This window comes from Drosophila montana, unplaced genomic scaffold (genome assembly GCF_035044405.1).
Source record: "Drosophila montana isolate Dmon_TW-CO22-7 unplaced genomic scaffold, ASM3504440v1 contig_3848_1, whole genome shotgun sequence".
Lineage (NCBI taxonomy): Eukaryota > Metazoa > Arthropoda > Insecta > Diptera > Drosophilidae > Drosophila > Drosophila montana.
In genome coordinates, this window is record NW_026998720.1 from 3,442,390 (window position 1) to 3,466,321 (window position 23,932).

General features: G+C 37.3%; 2 protein-coding genes across 5 annotated transcripts in view; one reads left to right on the forward strand and one right to left on the reverse strand.

Moving 5' to 3' along the window:
- The first annotated feature begins 745 nt into the window (after positions 1-745).
- On the forward strand, positions 746-5,610 carry LOC135438490 (uncharacterized). The gene is made up of 7 exons (XM_064696817.1): positions 746-1,256; positions 1,350-1,518; positions 1,578-1,701; positions 4,147-4,349; positions 4,417-4,696; positions 4,975-5,209; positions 5,270-5,610. The coding sequence occupies exons 1-7, from the start codon at positions 746-748 to the stop codon at positions 5,608-5,610; spliced, it is 1,863 nt and encodes a 620-aa protein (XP_064552887.1).
- A 2,141-nt stretch (positions 5,611-7,751) lies between these two features.
- The window catches only part of sima (similar), a 105,357-nt gene continuing 89,176 nt past the window's right edge, over positions 7,752-23,932 (reverse strand). For 3 of the 4 annotated variants that reach the window (XM_064697042.1, XM_064697039.1, XM_064697043.1), the window contains 2 exons: positions 21,317-21,999; positions 7,752-8,796 (listed from right to left, as the gene is read on the reverse strand). In XM_064697042.1, the coding sequence (XP_064553112.1) occupies positions 8,170-8,796; positions 21,317-21,999 (1,310 nt within the window). In that variant the 3' untranslated portion in view covers positions 7,752-8,169. The remainder of the gene's footprint in view (positions 8,797-21,316; positions 22,000-23,932) is intronic. The other variant, XM_064697040.1, reaches the window with a different exon arrangement.

Genomic DNA, 23,932 nt, shown 5'->3' on the forward strand with positions numbered 1-23,932 from the left:
CTTGCCAAAGCCCCAATAATCATATGTAATGAAAGATCTGCCACACACGAACTGGTAACCTTATGTTGCCCAACTGTCATCGGTTGCATAAAATGTAGATTTATTGAAAATCACTGTTTACCTAACCTTTGGGTGGCGGTTATATAACAGTAAAATGTGCGGCAACAGCTAAGTGCGTACACTTTGTGGCGCACACAAATTGCAAGCACTTGCCATGCCACATGCCACACACACACACTCACAGCTTAACGTTTTTCCAAGTAATAAATTAATAATTTTCTTTTGTCGCTCGTCGCGCTCTGTTGATGCCACCAACTGTTGCCGCTGATCTGGCGGGCTTTTGCATGTTTTCTTAACCTTAAGCTGGCAGCTGGCAGCAAACGCAATCGCTTGGCCTTTTGTAAATTTGCATGTCAAAAACCGGCTAAGCCAATATGAGCCAACACTTCCCCAGCCCCCTCATGCTCATCGAACCCCCTTCAGCTGCCCTGCTGTAGAACAGCAAAATTCCACATAATTTTTACGCTTTAGTTTTAATGAATTTGTAGCATGGTATCTTGATGACAGACGCAAGAGGCATGAAATTTACATGGCACTTACATGACATTACATACCGCATGACAATGGCACTGCAATTGGCAGTGGTAGGCGGCAGACGCTACAAAGAGTTAACTGGCAGCCAGCGCGACGCTCAGTGACAAGCGAAACTCCCAGCGAGCAACACGTGCCCCAAAGCCTCTCCAGAATGCGCCACAGTGTGGCCCTATGTCTGGTCCTGTTGAGCGTTTTTTTGCTACTGGCCCATGAGCACAGCGTTGCGGGCAGTTCCGCTTCCAACTACAACGACTACTACTACAACAATGCGAGCGTGAGGCAGCTGCGTTTCCACAACTTCGAGCCGCGACTCAAGGAGGATAGAGAGGAGAGGGGCGAACGTGAAGCACGCGGCTTCCATTTCAGCGCCAGCGGCGAGGATGTCAGCGTGGAAATGGAGTTCATAGTGCCCTTTGTCAAAGTGCCCGCCAAGCGCAGCATGCAGCTGGCCCGCGATGCTGTCCAGGGTCTGCTCAATCTGCGCACCGGAGCCCTGCTCAACACGGCGGTCATTGTGGCCGCCGGGGCCATTATAGCCGGAATTGTGCGTCTGGTGCTGGCGCCGCTGGTCTTTACATCCATTAACAATGCCCAGGGCTATGGCTACAGTGGCAAGCAGTACGAGGAGCAGCCAACGGACAGCAATACCATCAGCCGTGGCAGTGAGTAGCCTCCAGGTGATGACCATGTTCATCAATTCTAATCCCACTCTTCGTATTTCCCTATCTCTCTTCCTATGACACTTGCTCTGGCAGTGCGTAGTCTGACCCAGGTGCTGGAATCGCAGCTGGACGAGCACAGCATCGATGTCTCCAGTTGTGCCCAGCGCGCCATTTGCCACTACTTGCAACACAATGCAGCACAGTCGCAGCGCCTCAACCTGAGCCCATCAAATGCCGCCAGGCTCATCGATGTCCTGGCCAAGTGAGTAGCCTTTAGCTTCATGTCTTCTTTATGTCAGCTAATACTTATCTGTACCGCAGCTCACGCTGGCTGGACTCCTATCTAAATGGAACGGCCGTCTTTAGCGCCATTGATGCGGCACGCAGCAGCCGCAACTGCGACCAAATCTATAGCAGCTGCAGCTGGCCGCAGCTTTCGCGCAGCGTATTGCAAAAATCTTGGCCAAATGTGTTGCACTATGTAAATAGATACCTATTTGCTTAGTTATCTAGTTATTAATTATTTATTTATTGTCTTACTGAGTTAAAAAAAGAGAACATTGCAATTCATTTAGAACATACTTCGATTATTCACAAATCATTGTGATTTTTGATTTTGAAAAAAAAAATTCCCTATCTATTAATTTAAAGTTAAAGTCTTCGAGCTACGCTTAAGAAACCTTGTCTCAAAATCGACATTTATCGATATGATGGAAATGTGAGCATAAATCGACAGATTAAAAGGCTCGTATATGTGGTATACGAAAATGTATATTTCCAATTTCAAATATCCAGATCGAAGATGCTACCTTCATTTTCATTTTTAATGGATTAGATTTAGCTTGGTTTTTAAAATCAATTTGGGCTACAAACCATAACTAAAACTCGAAAATTGTAAAATTAATGGAAGTTAAAAGTATAAGAAGGAAATTTTATAAATATTTTTAAGGAAAAAAAAACTAAAACCTTTTTGAAATAAAATTTTAAAAACTTATTTATTATATTATTACTTCAAAAAAAAGTTATTTCCAGAAATGGATATAATAGTCCCATAACAATTACAAGAGCAAGTTTACAGTCCTTAAAATAAAGAACCAAAAGTTTGAAACAACAAAAATTTGATGCTAAAAAATAAACTTTAGATCATTAAACCCTTGATTTTTATCCAAGAGAAGTGGATATTGCGAAGAGCATGAAACAAGTCTCAGATGAATTTTCATAAAGATCTTTGAAAATGATTTTGAAGCTGATCGGATGGTAAGCAAAAAAGTAATAGTTGTTACTTTTATTTTATGTTTTTATTTATTTATGTAATAAAATTTAGGTATATTTGAAGGACGAACCAGTTTTCCTTTTTCTTTTCTGCGCCAAAGCCATAGCCACTGTCCCTTCTTTAGGTATTCAAGTCGCCGGCTTCTACATTGTTCAAGTCGCCTCTTCTATTCCTAACGTTGCCGTCTCCTGCAATATTAAAATCGCCGCCTCCTCCATAGTTGTAGCCGCCGTCGTCTCTTGTTGTGAAACCGGTGAGAATTACTTGAGTTCATATGAATCGCGTAGTAGGGAATTAGTTAAGTATACGTTTTCTGTTTTCATTTGCAGCGCAGCTAGACTTGGTCTTGCATACATACATAAAAAATGCATAAATTAATGTACATATATACATTCTTATATAGTCTATACATATATACATGCATACACAAATGCATATATACACGTAAGCTTATATAAATTCTTATATGCATTGATACAAACATTAATGAGTAAATTTAAACAAACACACATACACGCATACGCACACGCATGTATACATGCATGCATATACTCACGCACATACATACAGTAACGTAATACATACTATGTATACACATCAATACACACACACACTTGCATAACCAAAAACATACACACATACCTTTATACATACATAAATACTTACACAAACGTATACATACATACATACCTTCATACTAAATAAATACATACATACAGACATAAATAGGTACATACATACAAGCATTTATCGGGTGGCAAGATTTATGCTTAAAATTATATATCTACAGTTAACACTTATAGAGGGATTAAAAAATAATTTTAAATCCATCGAAATGGGAACCAAAAGGTGGAATCAACGTGCATATATGTTTTACGATAATTTTCCATCAAAGAGCAGTGGATTTTGTAAAAACATATCAAATAAATTTTCACAAAGATATTCGAGAATTAGAGGAAACGTTGCAAATTTTCTTTACTTGCGGTTGTAATTTTCCAAATCCGTAGCGCTGATAATGATGGCTATTCCTCGGCAGTGTAATTGATGTAAGACTCTATTTGGTCCATCTGGTGAAGATTAAACGGTTGGTTCTAGGCGAAAGCATCTTGACTTCCTCCAGGAAATTGTTTTGTAATCGGACTGTGTCAAGTGATTTATTGCAATCGGACAACATTTTCGAGTTTTTTCTATTTGAAGATAGGATAGATAGATAACTAAATATTAAAAAATGTTTAAGATAGGATAGATAGATAACTAAATATTAAAAAATGTTTATATAAATTTTAAGTATGAATTAACTTTATCAAACGCATTAAGAAGCCAATATCAAATTTTTCAGTTCAGATTGTTGATATGGGATTCACTTTTTTTAATTATAGGTAAAGCTTTTGTACAGATAAAATATAAAGGATAGTTCTCACTGACTGTTTAGGAATGATATTCATTTTCGAAAACTTTGTTTTTCAAGCTCAATCTTGTAGTCTTCAAGAATAAATGCAGCTGCGATCATGCAAGCTTCTAAATAAATTCTGTATTTTATTTGTAAAGCGTAATTTGTTTTATTACTCTCTTGGCGGAAATGCTGTTTCAATTAATAATTATGGGAATTTACGGCAGCCTAGCTTTAGGTTTAATGTAGTGCAAAACTTCCTCAATTGGTTCCTCAAAACAAAACGCTTTCGCACCTCAGCCCAGTTGGAGCTTATGTCACGGCTGCGCAACAGCCAGCAAGCTGCAGCAGAAATTGGAGCAGCGGCTCAGTGCAAATTATCACAGCCAAGAGGCAACGAAGCGGCGAGTGGCAAATTTGCTGGCGGCACGTAACTAACCAAGACACCAAGACCCAACCGAAACGATTTTTAAATCTGCGGCAGCTACACTACGCAGCGGACCTCTAGGCGGAAGCATGCAGCTTTTATATCTGACTGTGGCTAGTCTCATCCTGGCCGGCGGCGTGGGCAGCAAGGAGGAGTCCGAGCAGTCCAAGCAGTCCCAGCATGTGAGCTCCGGCTCCACAACTGCAGCAGAGCACAAGCAGCAGAAGAACAATCCGGGAATACGTCTGATATCCTTTGACAGCGTTGACAAGGACATCGCCTTGGGTCTAAACTATCTGATGCCATTTGTGGAGGTGCCCGTTCAGCGCAAACGAAACGCGCCGCCCAAGGTAAAGTATCTGATCTCAACTGCCTAGTTCCAAGATGCATTCGGAGAAAGAAATAAGAGTTATGCGATAAATTTAGTCGAGATCTAAATTTGTAAAGCTAAAATCAAAATTCCCAAGTCAAACATTTTTTAATACCCAAACGTCTATTGACACGGCTTAAAAATTAGTTTGTACTCATAATTATATTCCGAAATGTAGTTACAAATTCGAGTGCAGGAATTTCACACCATCAATTTTCTCCGAGTGTATTTGCCCCAACTTTGAGTACTTCTTTACAGCCCCTGGTCATCGTGAACTCCGCCGCTATCGTCAGCTGCAGCCTGGTGGCCGCTGGCGGCATTCTCGTGGGCCATTTGATACGCAGTCTGGGCCTGGAGACCATTGTGGAGGATGTCAAGTCTGAGGACTCTGCCAAGCACACGGCGCGTAGCCTGATCGACGAGGAGCAGAGTTTCCTACAGCTGTTCGATAACTTTAAGCTGATTTATCGGAATTCCAGCGGCGATCGTGTGGGTAAGTTTGACAGCTGCATCGCAATCCAAGCGAGTTTCGTTGATTCCAACTGCCCTCCAGAGACCGCACTGCCCAGTCTTATGAGCACCATCGAACGCACCTTTTTGGAGAACGACATCAATCTGCCCGTTTGCCTGCTCAAGTCAATCTGTGCGCTGACCCACAAGGCGGGCGAGAAGGTGCGCAATGGTCAGGCCTCCGACTTGGAGCTGATGCTCGATGGCGCCACCAGCTGGACCTGGCTGCTCTCCTGGCTGGAGCAGTCGCCGCTGCGCGAGGCCATCCAAGCGGGACGCATAGCTTCCCCACATTACTGCCACATCAAATATCCACGCTGCAAGTGGACAGCGCCCGAGGAGCAACTGCTCGACTTGCTCCACAATAATGTGCAATTCAAATGAGATTAGGTAAGACCTAGTCCGGTTATGGATTAAGAGTCTAAGTAAAGAGAAAAATTATGTGATCAAATATATGAGTATATGCAAATGTGTAAAAACAAATTGAGAAATCTGCCTATTTGTTAAATTAAAGTAAAATGGATGAAGTTGAATGGAACTTTTTTGATTTTACTAAAGTGCTGCCAAAAGAAAAGATTATTAAGTAATAAACATTCAAATGGACAACAGCAAAGCATTAAAACTTATTTACTTTCTAAAACATTCAAAAGGATATACTTTCGTAAATAACGTAAATAACTGAAATGATTTTTGAAAAAAAAGAAGTAAGCGTTATTTTTTTTTTAAATATTAAAATATGAAAATTCAACACATTATTCTGATTAAATCAATCGAGCTGCTAAAAAAAAAAGTATTTAAAAATTAACTTCCAAATAGACAATTGGAGAACATTCAAAAGGATTAACGGATATATAATAAATAACATTTTTTCTATATATATCTAGCTTTACTTTATGTGCCCCAAAAATCATATTAAATAATTTACTTGCATATAAAACATTTAAAAGGATTTGTGTTTATACTTACGTCCCTCTTAAAGAAATTGATTTTTAAAATGTATTCTAAATGAAATAAATGAAGAATTTTTGAAATTTCAATTTTTTATATGAAAACAATTGGAAGGTAGTTCCTGTTAAACTTACTTTTCTCCGACAGAAAAAGTAAAAAGAAAAAAAAATTAGAACAAAGCTTTTATCAATAACCTTCAATATAATTCGATTGATATTTTCAAAGAAATAACATATTTAAAAAATTTTAAATTATTTGATTAGGAGAAAGGCATAAATATTCAAAAGTATTTTCTGGTATATGTACACGTCATTCGTAGAGAAACAGAAACAGAGTATACGAAAATGAAAAACCATTCTAATTACATTTTTAATTTTTAATAAATTTTTTATTTTTAATAATCCAAAGAATTTCTGTGACCACTGAAATTACATTTATAAAATACAACACATTCTTGGTATTCCAATTAAAATTTTAATTTTTATCATAATTTCATAGACCGACTGACTTTACGGAAATTACATTAGAAAAAATTCAAGAAAACTTAGGATTGAGGTTAAATAATGTTACATAAGTTACATAAAATTGCTCTGGACATGTAACTTTTAACAGAACTTATTTATATACTTACTTATTGCACCGAGAAAATACATTGATTTCTAATGAATCCAGTTAAATGAGAAATAATTAAATGTACTTTAATTGTAATTACTGCTTCGCCAAGGCAAAGAAATGCTTTTAAAAATATTTTCTAATAAAACCGAAGTAAATGAACACCAAGTATAAACCTTTAATATACTCACCACTTCAAAAACATTGAAGCCAATCAATAATTAGTATGTAGGTCATTTCTTTACTTGGCCTGCCCCAAAATCAACTGTTTTAAAAAAATTCAACCAGATTCCCAATCGAATTAAAAACTATTAATTCGGCATCAATGAAAGAATTCTAAATTTATTTAATCATTATTAGTAGCAAAACATAAATGTGAAATACATAGAACAAAATCGAGTTTGATTAGCAAATATGTTGAAAAAAAATTCAAACTAAAAATATGTGTCGTTTTGTGAATGTTACGTCCTTTTGAGTTAAAAGCTAAAGCTCATTACAAAAAATTCATAGCAAGTCAAGTTGAAAAAGAAATTAAAGGACGCAATTATTGAGCTCCTGGTAAATTGTAATTAATTTCTTTTTTTAAGATAATTGTTAACAGAAATGCACAAAATTGAAGATTGAATATCAAAATTAACTGAACTGACGAAATCTGCACGACTTAATTAAACATATATTTTAACATTAAATTAGGGTGCATCATTTGCAACATTGAACTTAAAACTAATGCATTTTTAATAATTTTTTAAAAGTTTTCGAAATGTTTCTTGTGTTAAAATTTTTATAAAACTATTTCAAACGAATTTTAATTTTATTGTTTTATTTTTGTGTTTTCACAGTTTTTGCGCCTGAATTTTGATCGGATGTGAACCGTCACCAAAAAATAATTTTGAGTCTTCAAGCAAAAACTATGAAAATGTTTTTTCCTTTTTGATGTTTTTTTTTTTTTTTTTGTATCTATTTGCCTGTGTACGAGCTTAACTTATTTCGGTAAAATTGTTTTTTATTTTTTTTGTTTTTTGGGTTTTTCTTCTCAACTTTTTTGTTGCATGTAGAAACATTACGACTAAATTACATACATGTATATTCATCTGTTCTAGGCAGTTAAAGTTGCTACAAAACTATTCAAAATATTTTTAACCATTCCTGTTTTTGTGTGTGTCGTGTGGTTGTTTTTCGGAGCGCGGTCGTCACACGGCTATATTTATAATTTTCACATTTACGCAAGGCTCAAAAACGAATCTTTTATTTTAGCTTTAATTTTACTTCTGTTAACTTTTCCACCCCAACGCTGTAAATGCCAAAATAAACAAAACCCAACTAAAAAACAAAATGATGCTTACGTAAAATAAAATGCAATGCTCCCCCTAATGTTGGAGGCGTTTAGGGAATCTCCAGGTAGCTCAGCCCCGCGTCCAGTGGGTTGTTGGTGAACTCGAAGCTGTAGTCGTCGTTGCATAGATCCATTAGGTAGGGTGTGCGCAGCAGCGGATTGCTGCTGTCTATGAAGGATATGGAGGACTTGCGACTGGTCGCATTGCTACTAATTGTCTCCATCTGATCCTCCTCGCACTGCGGCGGCGGTGCCGGCGGCACAGAGGCAACATCCATGGGCGTTGCCTCGCGCTGATTTTGCAGCGACCTCCTGGCCATGCCCGTCTCGATCAGGCTGATGTCATCGATGCCGCTGTCACTGGAGGCATCCGTGTCGCAGGCGGTCAGCGCCGGCGGCATGAAATCATCTAAAGAGGCCACCGAGCTGGCATCACCATCGCAGCCGGCGCTAGCGGCATCGCAGCTCGGAAAGACCGGTGACATCTGAAGGCTGGTGCCACTGATCAGTGGATTGTTGCGATAGTTGCGCAACACCGAAGCTGTCGACGTGCGGCACGGCGCCGGCGTCGAATACTTGGCGGCGTTGCCCAATGCAAGGCTGGGCGACACCACCTGGTCCGGAGAGTAGTCGTCAATGGACGTGGGCTGGGCATCGTCTTCGCTTTTCTTGGTCTGCTTTATGTGGGGGAGGAGGAGAAAGGAAAAACAAATAGAAGATCTAGTTAGTCATATATTACAATTTAGGGAGTACCCTTAATGGTGATCATAAATTTATCGATCACTTTTATTTTCAAAAGCATTCGTTAAATTTATAATCTGGCTTTAGGGTGATATTAAAATTCAGGCGTTAGAGCTGGAGTGCCAGTTGAGCTTTTCCGATAATCCATTTCATTCGCAAATAATCGATTAGTTGTAGTCAATAACTTAATAGTCTGTATGTAAGGTTTCAAAAAGAACTGCAAAAATTGAAGCTATTTGACAGCAACTTAACAACGGATTACTGTAGAAAAGCTCAGTTAATGTTACATGATGTTGCTTTATCTTATCGATAATATTCGTTGATACCATCGATAAGTTTTGATTTTCGTTACAATTTTAATAAAATCCAACAAATAAACTGAACGTAAGATGGTATTTTTTACAGTTGAAAAAAAAATTAAATCGATAAATGTATCGAATTTTTTAACTTCATTTTTTTGGCTCGATATCTGAACATTGTACATTTCTTATATTGGTCGTAAATGGAACGATTGTTGGTTGTTTTCTTATAAGTACGATTGTTAATTTTGGGAACTTAAATTAAATTACAGTATTTGCGTCTAAAATTAATCCTGAATCATACAATTAATTACTCTAAAGCAGTCTTAAGTTAACCAGCCAACAATTAGCTTATTTAAATACCTAATTCATATTCAGAGCGAAGAGCGTGCGATAAGAGGAGCCTGTCAAAAATCCAGCCTAAATGGCAAATACAATTTGTTGTCTCAGCCACAGAAGCACACAAATATTTAAAGTCACGAGAGACAGCACAAAGGCAAGCCCCAATCCCCTTTACCATGGCCCAGGAGGAGCACAAAGGAATAAGGCAAAAAGCAGCAGCACTTGAGTCCATCAAGAAGTCGAGCGCCAAAAAGGAGGTCGCCGCAGCAGCTACTCGCTATAAATCATATTTTAATGATGGCCCAGCCGGAATTCGTTACAGTAATAGAAGACGACAAGGGGAGTTTAGACTTAAGGGCGGGGTTTGGGAATATGATTATGCTATATTTTGGTTACAAAAAAACTCCACCACACACACAGAAAGGCAGCGTCAAATGCCACAGGAAATCAAGCACATATCAATCTCCCAAGTAAAGCTGAGGGCGCGTTTTCAATAATGAGTGCAAATGTTGAAGATAAAGTTGCCAAATAAAAGTGTGTGACTGGGCGGGCGGTTGGTTGGATGTGCGGTGCGGTGATGGTGCACCTAAAGCTTGCTACAAATATGGTCGAGGTTAAAGTACAGTTTATTGAACCGCACGAATATTTGCAATGCTTTCACAGCGCTAATTGCAACGCAGTTGGCCATCAATAAGCGGCAACAAAAGCGAAAGTGCTGTAAATTGATCGATGGGCAAATATGGGTCCAGACAAAGGGCTCATGCATTTGTGGAGGCGGGGCAGGGCGTGGCAGCTGTCAGCCAAAACGGGCAGCAAATATATATTGTGAGACAACAGCAACGCTCAAATCTGTGACACATTAACAGCTGCCTGGCCAGAGCAGAGCACGGATGCATAGATACAGATACAGATAGAGACACAGATATAGATACACAGATACACAGCTACAGATACAAATCACAGATACACACACTCATTCTTGTTGCTACTCACTCACTAACGAATTTATAAAAAAAGAAAAAATGTGCGCGGCACGCGCCTACAGCCCACGGGGCATGGCTAGGTGCCTACGGGCGGCCAACTTTCGATACTCTGGCAACGCCATAATAAATGCCAAGCGCATTGTAATAGGTTTATTGTATGATATATTGTTTGGCGTGCCTCTATATTGGGGGCTTACAGTCATAAGCATCGACATCGCATCGACCTAATATGCCACAATAATAAATTATTAAAGCCCGGACAAGGCGCTGGCTTAAGCCAAACAGGCGCATTACAATAATTGTTTCGTTATCCTCAGGGAGCTGCAGGGGAAATCAACAAGAAAAAAAGATGTTATAATGCTCAAGTTAAACAACTCGCGAGTGGCTGATACCCTGCTAAGAGTTACATTTCGGGAACGGAAATAAGGCGATGACAAAATTGATATTTATCGGAAATCAGATATTTAAACATTTAAAATCGATAATTATCGAATGAAAAGCGCCAGCCTTAAGTCTAAAGTATATTTAATGTGCCTTTATTTATAGCCCGCATAATAAATGTTTATTGCTTTGATTGTCCGGGCCTAAAGAGTTTAACCTCAATCAATTGTGTTTAAAATCGATTTTAATCGATTAGAGTTGAACCATTAAAATGGCATATACATTTTAATAAACTTCATCTGGCCAAAGTGATATAATATTAAAATTAATAATATTTATTGCCGCCAAGTCTTGTACAATTCTCAAGAAATTATGTTGGAAATCGATTTATATCGATTTCGGTTAGAAGACCTATTTATTTAAGTAACATTTACTGTGTTAGTTGAATGGAATGGAATTTAACATTTATGCTACTGGTTAATAATTATATTACCGAATTTCTCCGTCATGGGCAAATGCTCACCTACTTTATGGGATTTTATATAAAACTCAGAAACCATTTGCACATTATCACGCCCCTTTCACAACTCATTTTTATTGGCTACAGGGTATGCCCAAAAAATGCAACTGCTGAGCTTTGCAGCTCTTTAAAGCAAAATTTAATTGGTTTTCATTGTAATTGTAATTTTCATTTCGGGCTTTTTATTACCAACGCCCCCAAGTTCATTGACATTACGTGCCCAAATGAAATGAGTCACTTGGGCGCCTCTTTAAATGCACAGCAGAGCGCAAAGTAATTAAAGCCGAAACTTTTCTGCTGGGCTCCCCCCTAAAAATGATGGCCTACATCTTGGCGCAGCGGAGGAGGAAACTGAGACAGAAAGTAAAAGTTGTATTACGCCTCGCCTGCTCAGGCCATGGTAGCTGAGTCTCATTTGCTGTTTAAATTTTGCACAGTGGGCGTTTGACTTTTGCCACCCACGTTGCATGTTGCGCAATTCGTGTGGCAGGCTCCAGGGAATACGCACTTATCGCTGACATCGAGCTGCGAGCTGCGAGCCATGAGGCACGAGGCAAGCGCCACAACTTGAAATTGATTTTCTACGCTGGCATTTTGTCAATTTGGTGCCACGCACGAAAGGCTTGCCAAGGGCTTGTGCCACGTTCAAATATGCTTATCAAAATCAATAAGCAGCAAAGGCAACTGATTTGCCATTGAGGCAAGGAACAATGCGGCGTATACGTAATGAGCATTGCCGAAGCTCAGCTTGAGAAATGTTTGCAAAAATTTGTCAAATTAAATGTTTGTCACACATCGCAATATATAAAGCTTTAAATATATATCTCTGATAAGCGCACACATGCGTGGAATCAGTGTGTGCGTGTGCGTGAGTGTGTGTACTTGTGAGTGTGCGCGTGTGTGTGTGTGTGTTTGTGAGTGTGCTTAGCATACTTAAGTGCGCAGCTTGTGGCTGAAAGCTGACGCCTAACAGAAGGACACTGTAAGCTTTTGATGAAGCCGAAGCTTAAATACCCTTGAACAAATGAGACACAAGTACAAGAGTATTAATTATAGTTATTATCCAAAAGGTTTTGATATTGCGTAAAGAAGGGTAAATATATTTTATTAAACTTTTTATAAAGAATATGATGTTATAAAAGTTAAAATTAAATAAAAAACCTTTAAATATATGTGAGGAACATAATAGAGCTCATCATAGATAGTATTAATGTAAATAGTTATTTATGAATAAATAAATTTATATTTAAATATCATCATCATGGAGGAACATAGCGTACGCTTCTCAAGCTGCGGAGTTTCAAAATTTTAGGGACATTTCTCGAGGAAAGTCGTCATATATTTGGAGAAAAAACTGATAGATTGTGTTTCAAAAGAAGCACGAAAGATCCAAGAACTATTTGAAAAAACTTATTTGTTTCTCGAATTATCGTAACCTTAAGCTGAACCTTAAAAAAATAGCTCACCAAATCCCAACCACTTTTTTAAAAGAAGTAAATTTGTACATCACTTATTGCGGAAATAGCTATATGATATAGTGGTCTGAGCTTATTCCTATGACAGCTATATGACAAGGTTGTTATTAGTAAGTTTGCAGAAGCTATGATAAATTATATGAATATGAAGAAAAGACAAAAGAGGTTTCGAATCAATAGCTCAATTTGCGACGCATTGTTCCTATGGGAGCAATAAGTAATAGAAGTCCGAGCAAAATAAGCTGTTGTCAATTTATGATTTAAGGCTTCACAAATGTTCAGTTTAAACAAAATATAATGAACATTTGAAAAAGTTTTCCATATAAAATAGAATTTTTACCGATTGTTTCTACGATAGCTTTGTATATAATATAGAGCAGATCGGGTTTGATAAGTTTCTGCTCGCGTGTAGAGAACTTGTTGGGGCTTTCGATTGATAAGCTCGGCTTAGACAATATGAAGCAAAATAAAAAGGCATTTCACACAAAAATGGAATTGTGCGCACATATTCTTACCTATTATAGATAACGAGATTCTGAACGAATGAAGCGAACATAAATATGTACTACCAGAAGAAAAGAAGCAGCTATGCTAAGTGTGTTTTGCATAGCCTAAAGACTGAAAGACTTGTTCGCTCGTAGTTGGATATAACTATATAGACAGCCACTATTATATGCTATATATTCCGTAGACTCACTCGCTGACAAAAAGAGACTACCTCCTAATAAAAAGACAAAAAAAGGCAACAGCTAATAAATGGCCAGAAGAAGTTGTGCGATTCGTTTTGATAAGCCAAAACTGAAGTTAGGCAACTTGATTAGGCACAAAATAACAGGCAGTCAGCATCATTTATACCAATCAAAGATATTCATATAAATAGCCCAGCTCGGCCAGAGGCCTGTCTGAGCAGGCGGAGCGTAGCGCTGGGCGTTGGCAAATTAATCAAGTTTTGGCCCTCAATAAATATGCTGGCAGGCAAAATACAATAATATTTATGCACATAAATCTACAGAAGTCGAAGCTAGCGTTGCAAAAAGACCCCAAACAGAAGCAGCCCAGTAGAAAAACACATTATTTCTTTCTTCCTTTTTTCTTTAGCTAATTTTGAGTGTTTAGCTCAAAAGCTGGCGATTTGCTAGTGGTTGTTGTTGTAGTTTTATTTTTGCTAAAATATTTATTAAAAGTTTATTAAAATACTTTCATGATCCATATCCATATCGATATTAATATATCAGATATCATATACATATATCGTATTGTTGTTGACATTTTAGTTACTAAAACACACACACACACACACGTGTGCATATGCATACGTTTATGTAATATAATATTGCATACTTTGCGGCGTTTATATACTAATTTATCTTTTTCTTTTCCATTTATATGAAGTATTTTATATTCCATTTATTGGAGTAGAATTCAAGGCTAGTTAAATTTATGCTACGTTTTCTTTTACTATTCTCGTGTAAAATTTGACTTAGTTGGAGGTATTTTCCGGTTAGTGTTTCACGAAAGGAAAAGCAAGAAAGTAAAATAAATTGTGTGTAAATTGTGTTTTGCTGTTTTAATGTTGGGCCATTTTATAAGCTGCTTAACGGACAACAACAAAAACAACAGCAACAAAAATTGTGTTGCCATTTTCATTCGCTGTTCACAAAATGCAAAAGGGTATATGTGTGCGTCTTTCTGGCATATTTTTTGCACGTTATACTTGTGTATAGCACAGTCTAAAAGAGTGTGAAGATTCCGTTGAACAGGCCCTCTAGGGGATAGATTATCTTTGCAGCCGTGAACAGAGTATTGTGGTCTCGGTTACACCTTTTCACGTTTTCTTTTTTTTAGCACACAACAAATTTGTTGCTTGGGCAAATAAAAACTAATGCCGCATAAAAATTGCTGCTCATTTGCTTATGCGACGCGTCGACACTTTGACAAATGAGCTGCATTTGGGCGGTGGGCGGACGGGGGGTTGCGGGCTGAGAGGTTGGCCAACAAGCAAAAAAAGGTTATCATACTATTTTAAAGAGCAAAAAAATGCTGAACTTCGCCGACTTCAGCCTAACATTTATGTTAATCTCAACATTATTTGCAGTTAATTAATCAAGTCCGGCAACGTGGCGTATGAGCAACATATACTCAATTGAACTGAAGCGCATAATAAAGGCATACGAGGAGAGCATACAAATATATATATAGATATATATAAAGGAAAACTGACTTTCATGCTGTGTGGCCATTTATCAAAAACTGAGCAACTGTCCAAAATCAATTGTAGGACGAGGAACAGAAATGTGCTTTGTCAGCCTGTCGCGACTTGAGTTATGATGAGTCAACAAATTGGCCAAAATCGGATATGTAGCGAGCATGTTGTAACATGTCTGTTATTATAGTGTATATATGTTGTATATGTTGTATGTATATATATATATATATATATTTATTAATTGGCTAGCCAACAACATTTTGCTGAAAATTTTGTTCGGTTTTGTAAAGTTCTTTTCTTTATTCCCATAAAATTTAGCTAAAATGTACTCTTAAATTTGACTTTTGATTGGATGTGAAGTGTGTTTTTCTTTCTCCTTTTTTGTATTAACTGAAGCATTCTGAGGTATTTCTGCTCTGTTTATTAGCTACGGCTGGACATGCACATATAGAGGCGCATGTATGTGGGTTTATATATAATATAGCTATAAAAATTACACAACATTTAGTTAAATTTACTTGCGCTAGTTTTAGTTTAGTTAGTTAAGATTGCTATGCTTGAGTTTTGTTTTCCATTTTAATTTAACTTGTATTTTTATATTTTGTTTTGCTTTACTATAAATGCGAGTCACATACAACAAGATTTGGGAGGTAGTAAAAAACATTTCTCAATTATTTCAATTATTTTGCGGTTATTATTTTTAAGGTTCACACATTTACTAAGGGTGTATTCAACTATTCAAAGTTCATATGAATTTAGTTTTTTTGTTTTGTATTCTTTGTAGATTTTAGTTAAATAATTGGTAGAATTTTGCTTAGTTATTGAAATAGTTAGCATATGTACTTTTCGACTTGTTTTAATATAGGTAAGTATATATATGTATTTGTTATACACGAGGTATATAATTGTTGTGCGAGCGAATGTGATTTCCGCTCGCACACTGATGTACTTATGCATGTACTGAGGTATATGTGGTATATTTGTTGTAATTGTATGTACTTTCTTTCCGATTCTTGATCTCGTCGCTCACTCGTTACAAATTGTACTCGCCACTCGTTCGATTCGCACTTGCTACAAGTTCTGCTCGTTACAAGTTTGGCTTGCTTCAAGTTCTCCTCGCTCAAGCTGCATTTATTTAACAAGTTGCACACGTCTCGAAGTCTTCTCGTTACAAGTCGCACTCGCTCGAGTCGCACTCGTTACAAGTTCTACTCTTTACTTGTTTAACTCGTTACATGTTCTACTCGCTCAACCTGTGTATATATAACTTTGTTTTCGCTTGAGTTACACATGTTGCAAGCTGCACTCGTAACAAATTCTTTTTTACAAATACTATTCGTTCAAGCTGCACTCGTGACAAGCAGCACTCGCTCGAGTTGACCTGTTACAAGTTGCACTAGTTAAAACGTGCACTCGTTACAAGCTGGACTCGTTACAAATCGAACTCGTTACCAATGACACTCGCTCCTCTTGCACTTCGTTTCGATAAAGCTATATCATTACTTCACGTAATACATCGGCCCATTTTCATTTCCATTCTCATTTCCGATCACTCTCTCATACGTAACGCGAAAAAATTTCAACTAAATCTTATATGAATAGATTTGTATATATGTATGCATGTAGGTAAGTATGTTTGAATGTATATATGCAGCATATATCTATGAGTAGTCGCTATATATGTATATATTAATGCTAAACAAATTTGACTTGATTTTGAGGGTTTTTACTTATTAGAAGTGTAGTCGTATCTTTGTTTTAAATATAGTTTAGTTAAAGCCACATCGAATAATATTTAAGTGTGTTTTTTTCATCTCTTTGTTTTAGTCGATTTCTGCTAGGCAAATTGCTAATGCAAAAAGTATGCCTGGTGTTTGCTTTGCATTCCCCTCATATTCCACTCGTTTTCTCTATATACAAGCAACTCCTTTTACATAACTATATATTGTATTTGTATTATAGGCTTTCTTCTTTTCTTTTTTTTTTGGTTTTTTTGGTTTGTATATATATATATAATAATTTTGAGAGTTTTTGGCTCGCAGTCTTTTCGGGCTATAATTATTTAATATTTTCAACTTGCACCATTTTGCAATCAGTTGGGATCTCTGACATTCTAAATGATTATCAAGGAAATACTCTTTTAATTGTCCTGGTATTTGTCTAGTTACGATAAATAGTTTTTACTTAATATATGTATATACTTTTCTAACGCTACCATGTAGGATTTCATATTTTGTTGAGGATTGCTTATCAATTTTCGTAATTTGTCTATCAAATTTATAGATTCTTATCATATTTACTTAACAGTTAAATTTCCTATGCAGCACTTGTTAAGCTGAGAACACGCTCTGGTTTTTTATAGTTGTCTCGTTTTTTTTTATTGCTTGTTTTTTATCGTTGAGTGTTTCAGTTTATTTTTTTCGAGAGGTAGTTACGGTTCTTTGACTGCCGTAGCCGCGAGGTAGTTTTGGTTTAAGTTTTCCAATAAAAAACATTTTTTCTATATATTTTGTATTTTTCTAGATGTTTGTGAAAAGCATTTAACAAAAAGAAAAATACATAATTGAACATTAAAAATTAAGCATATAAAAATGATTTTTCTTTGTGCACAAAAGTAGGCAGCAGATTTTAGACAAGAGCAGTGTGCCCCACACACACGCCCACACTCGCACACTCGCACACACGCACACAAGCACACTCGCACTATGTATATTTCGTAACAGCCGAAATATGTTGCAGCAGTCGTTGACATTTACAGGAAGAGGGCAAAGTTACAGAAAACGAAAACAAGGACTAACTGCAGGCGTGGGAGTATGTGTGGGCCTACAAAATGAGCGTAGCTCGTGTTGGCCATAAAAACGGGGCCATCAAATACATACAGAGAGAAAGAGGGAAATATAGAGTGAGAGAGCGACATAGAGCGGGAAAGAGAGAGAGCGAGAGAGAGAGAGAGCGAGTTGAGTCAAGAAGCCACCGTAAAAGTGAGAGCGCATCAGCTGTGCGCTTTGCGCTCAACGTAAAAAGTGAAAAAGAAAGTGAATAGGCGCAAAGAATAGGGCAAAGGAAAAGCAAACAGAAAGACATAAAAGGCCGTTAAAGGATAGACACAGCATGGTACTGTGGGACAAATACACATTGGCGGCCTCTGGCACGAGGTGTAAAATCAATACGAGGCAGCGGCAGCAGCCGCCGCCTTAAAGCCCCTGTAAATAGGCAGTAAAATATGTTAATTTTATGCATGTGAAATCGAAACTCAATGGCCCGGCATCAGGTAGGTGTCTATAAACAGCCACGCCCCCTAACTACAGTCAATAGCCAGTATGTGGCACGTGCTGACAATCATTTTGTAAAACTCTCAGTAACTATTTGCTCTTACGCTGTTCAGAAGGTGTGACTTAAGTATATAGGTTTTGTGAGTTTAATCTGCTAAGGTTTTTAGAAATTTTGAATGCATAGCCGTATATAAGCCCCAGATGGACAGAAAGACAGAGAGAGACAGACAGACAGATAGACTGGCTGACAGACAGACATGTCATGAGTGTTAAAAAATGTAAAATAAACCTTTAATACTTGCTAAACTAATAATAAATAAGACTCTTTTCACGCCAATTAACAGAGTATTGATCAGTTGGTTCCTTCTTTTGTTTTCGTGGTTTTTATCTACGCAGGTTGGTTATATACTTTGCGTGTAAATTGATATCGTCTAGGATATTTATGATTACGATTTGAAAGCTGACACCGGCTGTGGTTTAGGGGGATTATCAATAGGCACCACACACATACACTCGCAAATGAGCGATAGGCACGCAACACACACTCACACACTCTCACACACACACACACACACACGCTCACAAAACAAAGTTTAATTAAAGTCACAATGAATAATTTGTTGGGCACGCACCACACACAACGAGCCACGCAAAGTGGGTCAGCGTGTGGTCAGTATTTATGTAAAATCAATAAAGCTTAAAACACCAAAAAATAATGAAAGACGATATGGAAACCAAGTAAAATAAACAAAATAATTCGCTTTTTTGTGTTTTCTTTTACTTTTATGCTAAGTGTGTTCGAAACTTAAAGTAAATATTAAATTAAGACAAATGAGTGCTTCAACTTGTGCTATGTCTTTGTTTTAGTTACGGTTTTGGTTTATTTGCCAAAAGAGTTAAACCATGTTGCAGCTTTCGACTTCATTAAAAGTTGATTTGATAATTTCTTACAAACTCGCCCAGAATTCTCAACTAATTCAAGCATGCAGCTAGCCAAAACGCTGCAAGCTGTAAGCGTAAAGAAACTTTACAGTAAACCAATTTCGTTGAACTACAACATGGTCTAGACTCAAAAACTCTTGCTTGAATATGCAGCCATGTTCTTAATTTCACTTGCAAGCCTATTTCGTAGAAATATGTGAAACCTACTTTCAACATCTTCAAAAATTTATGAAACTAAAATTTCTGTTATGCTCCGCGCAAAGTAGTCGAAACATGTTTCGGTGAAATTGCAGCGAAAGTGAAATGCGGAACATGAATGAAGGTAATTTGATTCTATTTTCTTCGATAACTGGCGCTACGCTGCACTAGGAAATGCCTTTAAACTCTAAGTTAGTTTTGTTTTCTTTTGTTTTTAGTAGTATAGTATAGTTCTTGCTATATGCTTAGGTATATTTACTTTAGGTATATGTATAGATTGTATAGCTATAACTATGTAAATCTGCCTACAGCCTGATTTTTGACTTTCCATTTTGACTATAATTAATTTTAGCTAGTTAATAGTTTTAATTTAATTTAATTATTTAGTTTTCCTTTATTTTTTTTTTTGTACCATCAGCGCTCGAATTTCAATTCTTTTTACTACATCATTTCCACAATGTTTACAATTTACAGGGTATATGCCACTCCTTGCACATTATTTGCATTTCGCTTCGTTTTTTTGTCAACACAAAGTGATCTATTAGGAAAAAACTGAATTCGAATTAAAACGCTGTCGACATATTTTGCAATATTTTCGAATTTTGCTTGATTAATTTTTTCTTTTAACAATTATTTCACGCTCTATTTAAAGCTGGCGCTGGCTCTGCTTCTTCTGCTGCCACTCAGTCAAAAAATGCTTACACATTTAACAAATTACACCAAATAAAATCAAAATATTTGTTAATAATAATAATAACAAAAACGCAATATGGCTATCACAGTAAACAAATGAAGAACGAAAGGAGGAATCAAACAAAATCAGTTAATGCCACATTTAAAATTTTTACATATTTTTTTTCTTGAAATAATTTCTTGTTTTTTATTTTGGATTAATTTTTTGTTTTTTTTCAATTATTTAAATCTTTTGCTAGTTGTTGCTGGTTGTGATGCTGCTGGTAGTCACTGTAGCCCAAAACGCTCGACTTATGCGTAACTATGCGCTAGCTTTATTAAATGTATATATGTGTATGTGGTAGGTATATATATGTATATATATATATATATATGTACAATAAAAATATATAGCATTCTTTACAGATGCTCAACAAAATATAACAACATGGCCTTAAAATGAAATCAACAAATAAAGCAATTTAAGGGCAGGGGGGCGTAAATAAATGTGGGAAAATTGATTTTAAAAAAAAATTAATATATATATATATAGAAGGAAAATTAAAAGTCGCTACAAACTGAGGCTTAACACTTAGTTCAATGATGCATTAAAAATGACGACGTCGCACACTATTTTAAATAGTCTACTAAAATTTATAATTTTAAAGTCCACACGGCTGCTGCTGCTGCTTAAATTAGACTAAACATTAAGCAATAACTCTATTAGGTAGACACTATGACTAAAGCTAGACTAAACATATATAAATATATATATATATACACGCTATATATATATATATATATTGGATATATGCAACTATAACTAAGCCCTGACTGGCTGCTGGCGGCATGTTGCATGCAACATTTGCTGCGCCAGCGGCCGTCGTTTAAGTTTAGTTTTAGGATTTTGGGTTGTCTCCGGGTTGTAGGGCGGGGGTCGGGGCGGATGGGTGGTTAAGAGGAGGAGGGTGTTCTTGTCTATAAAATCGTTCCATTTACAAAGTACAAATTGTAGAAATGGTCTTGTCCGTTCAATTGTACAACACTTTATGCTTTTGTTTTTTGTTTGTGGCACTTGCACGCATCCAGCTCTAGACCTTGGCCAGCTGCTTCTTGGGCCGCATGGGCACAATGCAATAGCCGGCACTAACATCACGTCCGCTTACCAACAGATTCTTTAGCACGGATTCTGACTGTTGCTGCTGCTGCTGCTGTTGCTTCTGCTGCTTGGCCTCAGCTGCAGTGGACCAGCGTTCGCTAGCATGCCGCTTGTTTGCCTGCTGTTGCTGCTGTTGTTGTTGTTGCTGCTGCTGCTGCTGTTGCTCCTTGCCCATCAGCTGCTGCAGTAGCTGTGGGGACTGCACCTCTAGCGTCATGGTGCCGCTCTTCAGGCGTTTCGAATCGGCAGCAGATTGGCTGCTTAAATGACGCTTGCTGCCATGTTGCTGCTGCTGTTGCTGCTGCTGCTGCTGCTGTGGCAACATTGTTTGCGGCAACGTTGCCTTTGTGGTTGGCGTGGCCTTGCTTATGCATATGGTTGCCCTGGCGGCACTCAATAGCCTCATGGCGGGCTGCTTGTCCGACACTATCAGCGCCTGCAACTCCTCCTCTGATTGCTGCTGCTGCTGCTGTTGCAACATTGTCTTGCTGCTTTGTATGGTTATCAATGGCACTGCATTCAATATGATATTCTGTTGTTGCTGTTGCTGCTGCTCCAACTGTGGCTGTTGCAGCTGCAAGGGTTGCTGCTGCAGCTGCAATGTTGACACTTTGCTGGGCGCTGGTGAAACTGCGGGACTGTTGCTGGCCTCAGCCACATTCATTTGCAGCAAATCGGGCCAGCAAATGGCTAAATGACAAATCAAAAAAGACAAATAACCAAGTTAAAATTTATGCACAAAATGAAAGTTGATGCGAAATAAAATTCATGAAATATGCAGCAATATTGTAAATACCCATTGAAAATGGCTTAAAAAGAATGGGTATATTGCAGTTGTGCAAATCGAGTCCATCTGCCCAGCTGTATTAACTGCACGAATTAAGAGGCTAAAGCGTTGACTTTTCACGGAATTCGTTTTATCGTTTTTTATCAATAGCTTGCATTAACTTGGATAAGTTGACGAAAATCGATTTTATTTTCAGGACAATTCTCGAAGATTAAAGGAGATTCTTATGATTAACACAGATCATCTGTATTCACTGCAGGAACTAAGAGACTAAAGCATAGACTTTCTTCAATCTGTTATTGATAACTGACATTTTAGTTTAAATCGATCGAAATCGATTTTGTTTTTTGCACATTTCTCGAAGATTATAAAAGCTAGTGTGCCTAGATCAAAAATATTTTACTTTTTGTTTACCCACGCTAAAAATCGACAAAAAATGATGTTGCATTTTTGAAATTTTCTGAAATATTATAAGAAATGGGGTCCTCAAAATTGGTATGCAGCTTCTATTATGTTATGCAGAGATGCAAAATCATCAGTGTGAATGATCTGTAGGATAATCTGTATGAGCTGCGCAAACTAAGAAACTAAAGTAGACTTGCTTCAGTCAAAACGTTTATCGATAGCTCGCAGTTTAATTTCATTCGATTGAAATCGATTTTGTTATTTGAACATTTATCAAAGATTATAAGAGCTAGTGGACCAAAATTTGGTATGTAGTTTCTGTTATGGTAAACACAGAAATATTCTACTTTTTGTTTACCCACGCTAAAAATCGATAAAAATTGATGTTGCTTTTTGAAAATTTCTGAAATATTATCAGAAATAGGGTCTTCAAATTTGGTATGCAGCTTGTCATTCGGTATACACAGATCCAAAATAGTTTACTTTTTGTATACCTGAACATTCCGCATATTTAAGTCATAGTCTTGCTTTTCGGCATAGGAATACATTGGAATGTCATCTTTGAGCTCTAAAAATATACATAAAATCGAACAAGAATTCCAAAAAGTATTTTAGAATAATCTTGTTGCGCCCAGGCTAGCTAAGGGGAAAAATTGCACGTTTGCCCATATGTTTGTAGATGTATTAAAATATATATTTAATAAACACATACAAATACGTATCTTGCAAAGCTGTTCGTGAGGGTATTTGCTAGACGATTAACTGGAATGGATTTAATTTTTATTCAGTCTCATTTTGTTGCCCAGAATTTATTGTGCGTGCTGCTGCTGCTGCTGCTGGCAAACAGACGAGCAATTAATTCCTCTTGCCCATGACATTGATGCTAATTTAAAACAATAATAATCTTCAACAATTTTATTTTCTTTCGTGAAAATTTGCGTGTGTGCCAAAAAGTGAAAAATATCTGTTTATGAGTAGCAAATACAAAGGGTATATATTTATATATATATATATGTGTATATGCTTTGTATATGTTATGTGTATATGGCTATTTTATGCTAGGCATAAAAAAAAACACTCCACAGACATCTGTCTATATGCCAAAACAAAAACGAAAAAATGATCTAAACAAACGACAGGCAGCGTCTGCCCCCTGACAGGGACTAGCCCCTTCCCCATTCCCCAGCCCCCTCGCAGTCCCTGCCACAGGCATCAATCACGGCTGCCTCTGGCGCTGCGTGACATGTGTCACAGGTAAGGGGCGTGTCACCGCCCTGCGGCATGTGTTAAAATTACATAGCATTTCTCTAAGTTGGCAGCAACAACTTCTATTTGGTAATTGTGGAAACTATTTGGGCTTGAAGACCCGCATCAATTAACTCTCAGCCCCAATTCGCCGGCAGTTCGGTTTGACAACTAATTGAGAGCTGA

Bases quoted from the DNA above. Each gene is read 5' to 3' on its own strand.
- LOC135438490 (XM_064696817.1), top strand. From the start codon at position 746: ATGCGCCACAGTGTGGCCCTATGTCTGGTCCTGTTGAGCGTTTTTTTG. The intron at 1,519-1,577 runs GTGAGTAGCCTT...TCTGTACCGCAG, and splicing joins CTCATCGATGTCCTGGCCAA to CTCACGCTGGCTGGACTCCT. The intron at 1,702-4,146 runs GTATTGCAAAAA...AATTTACGGCAG, and splicing joins GGCCGCAGCTTTCGCGCAGC to CCTAGCTTTAGGTTTAATGT.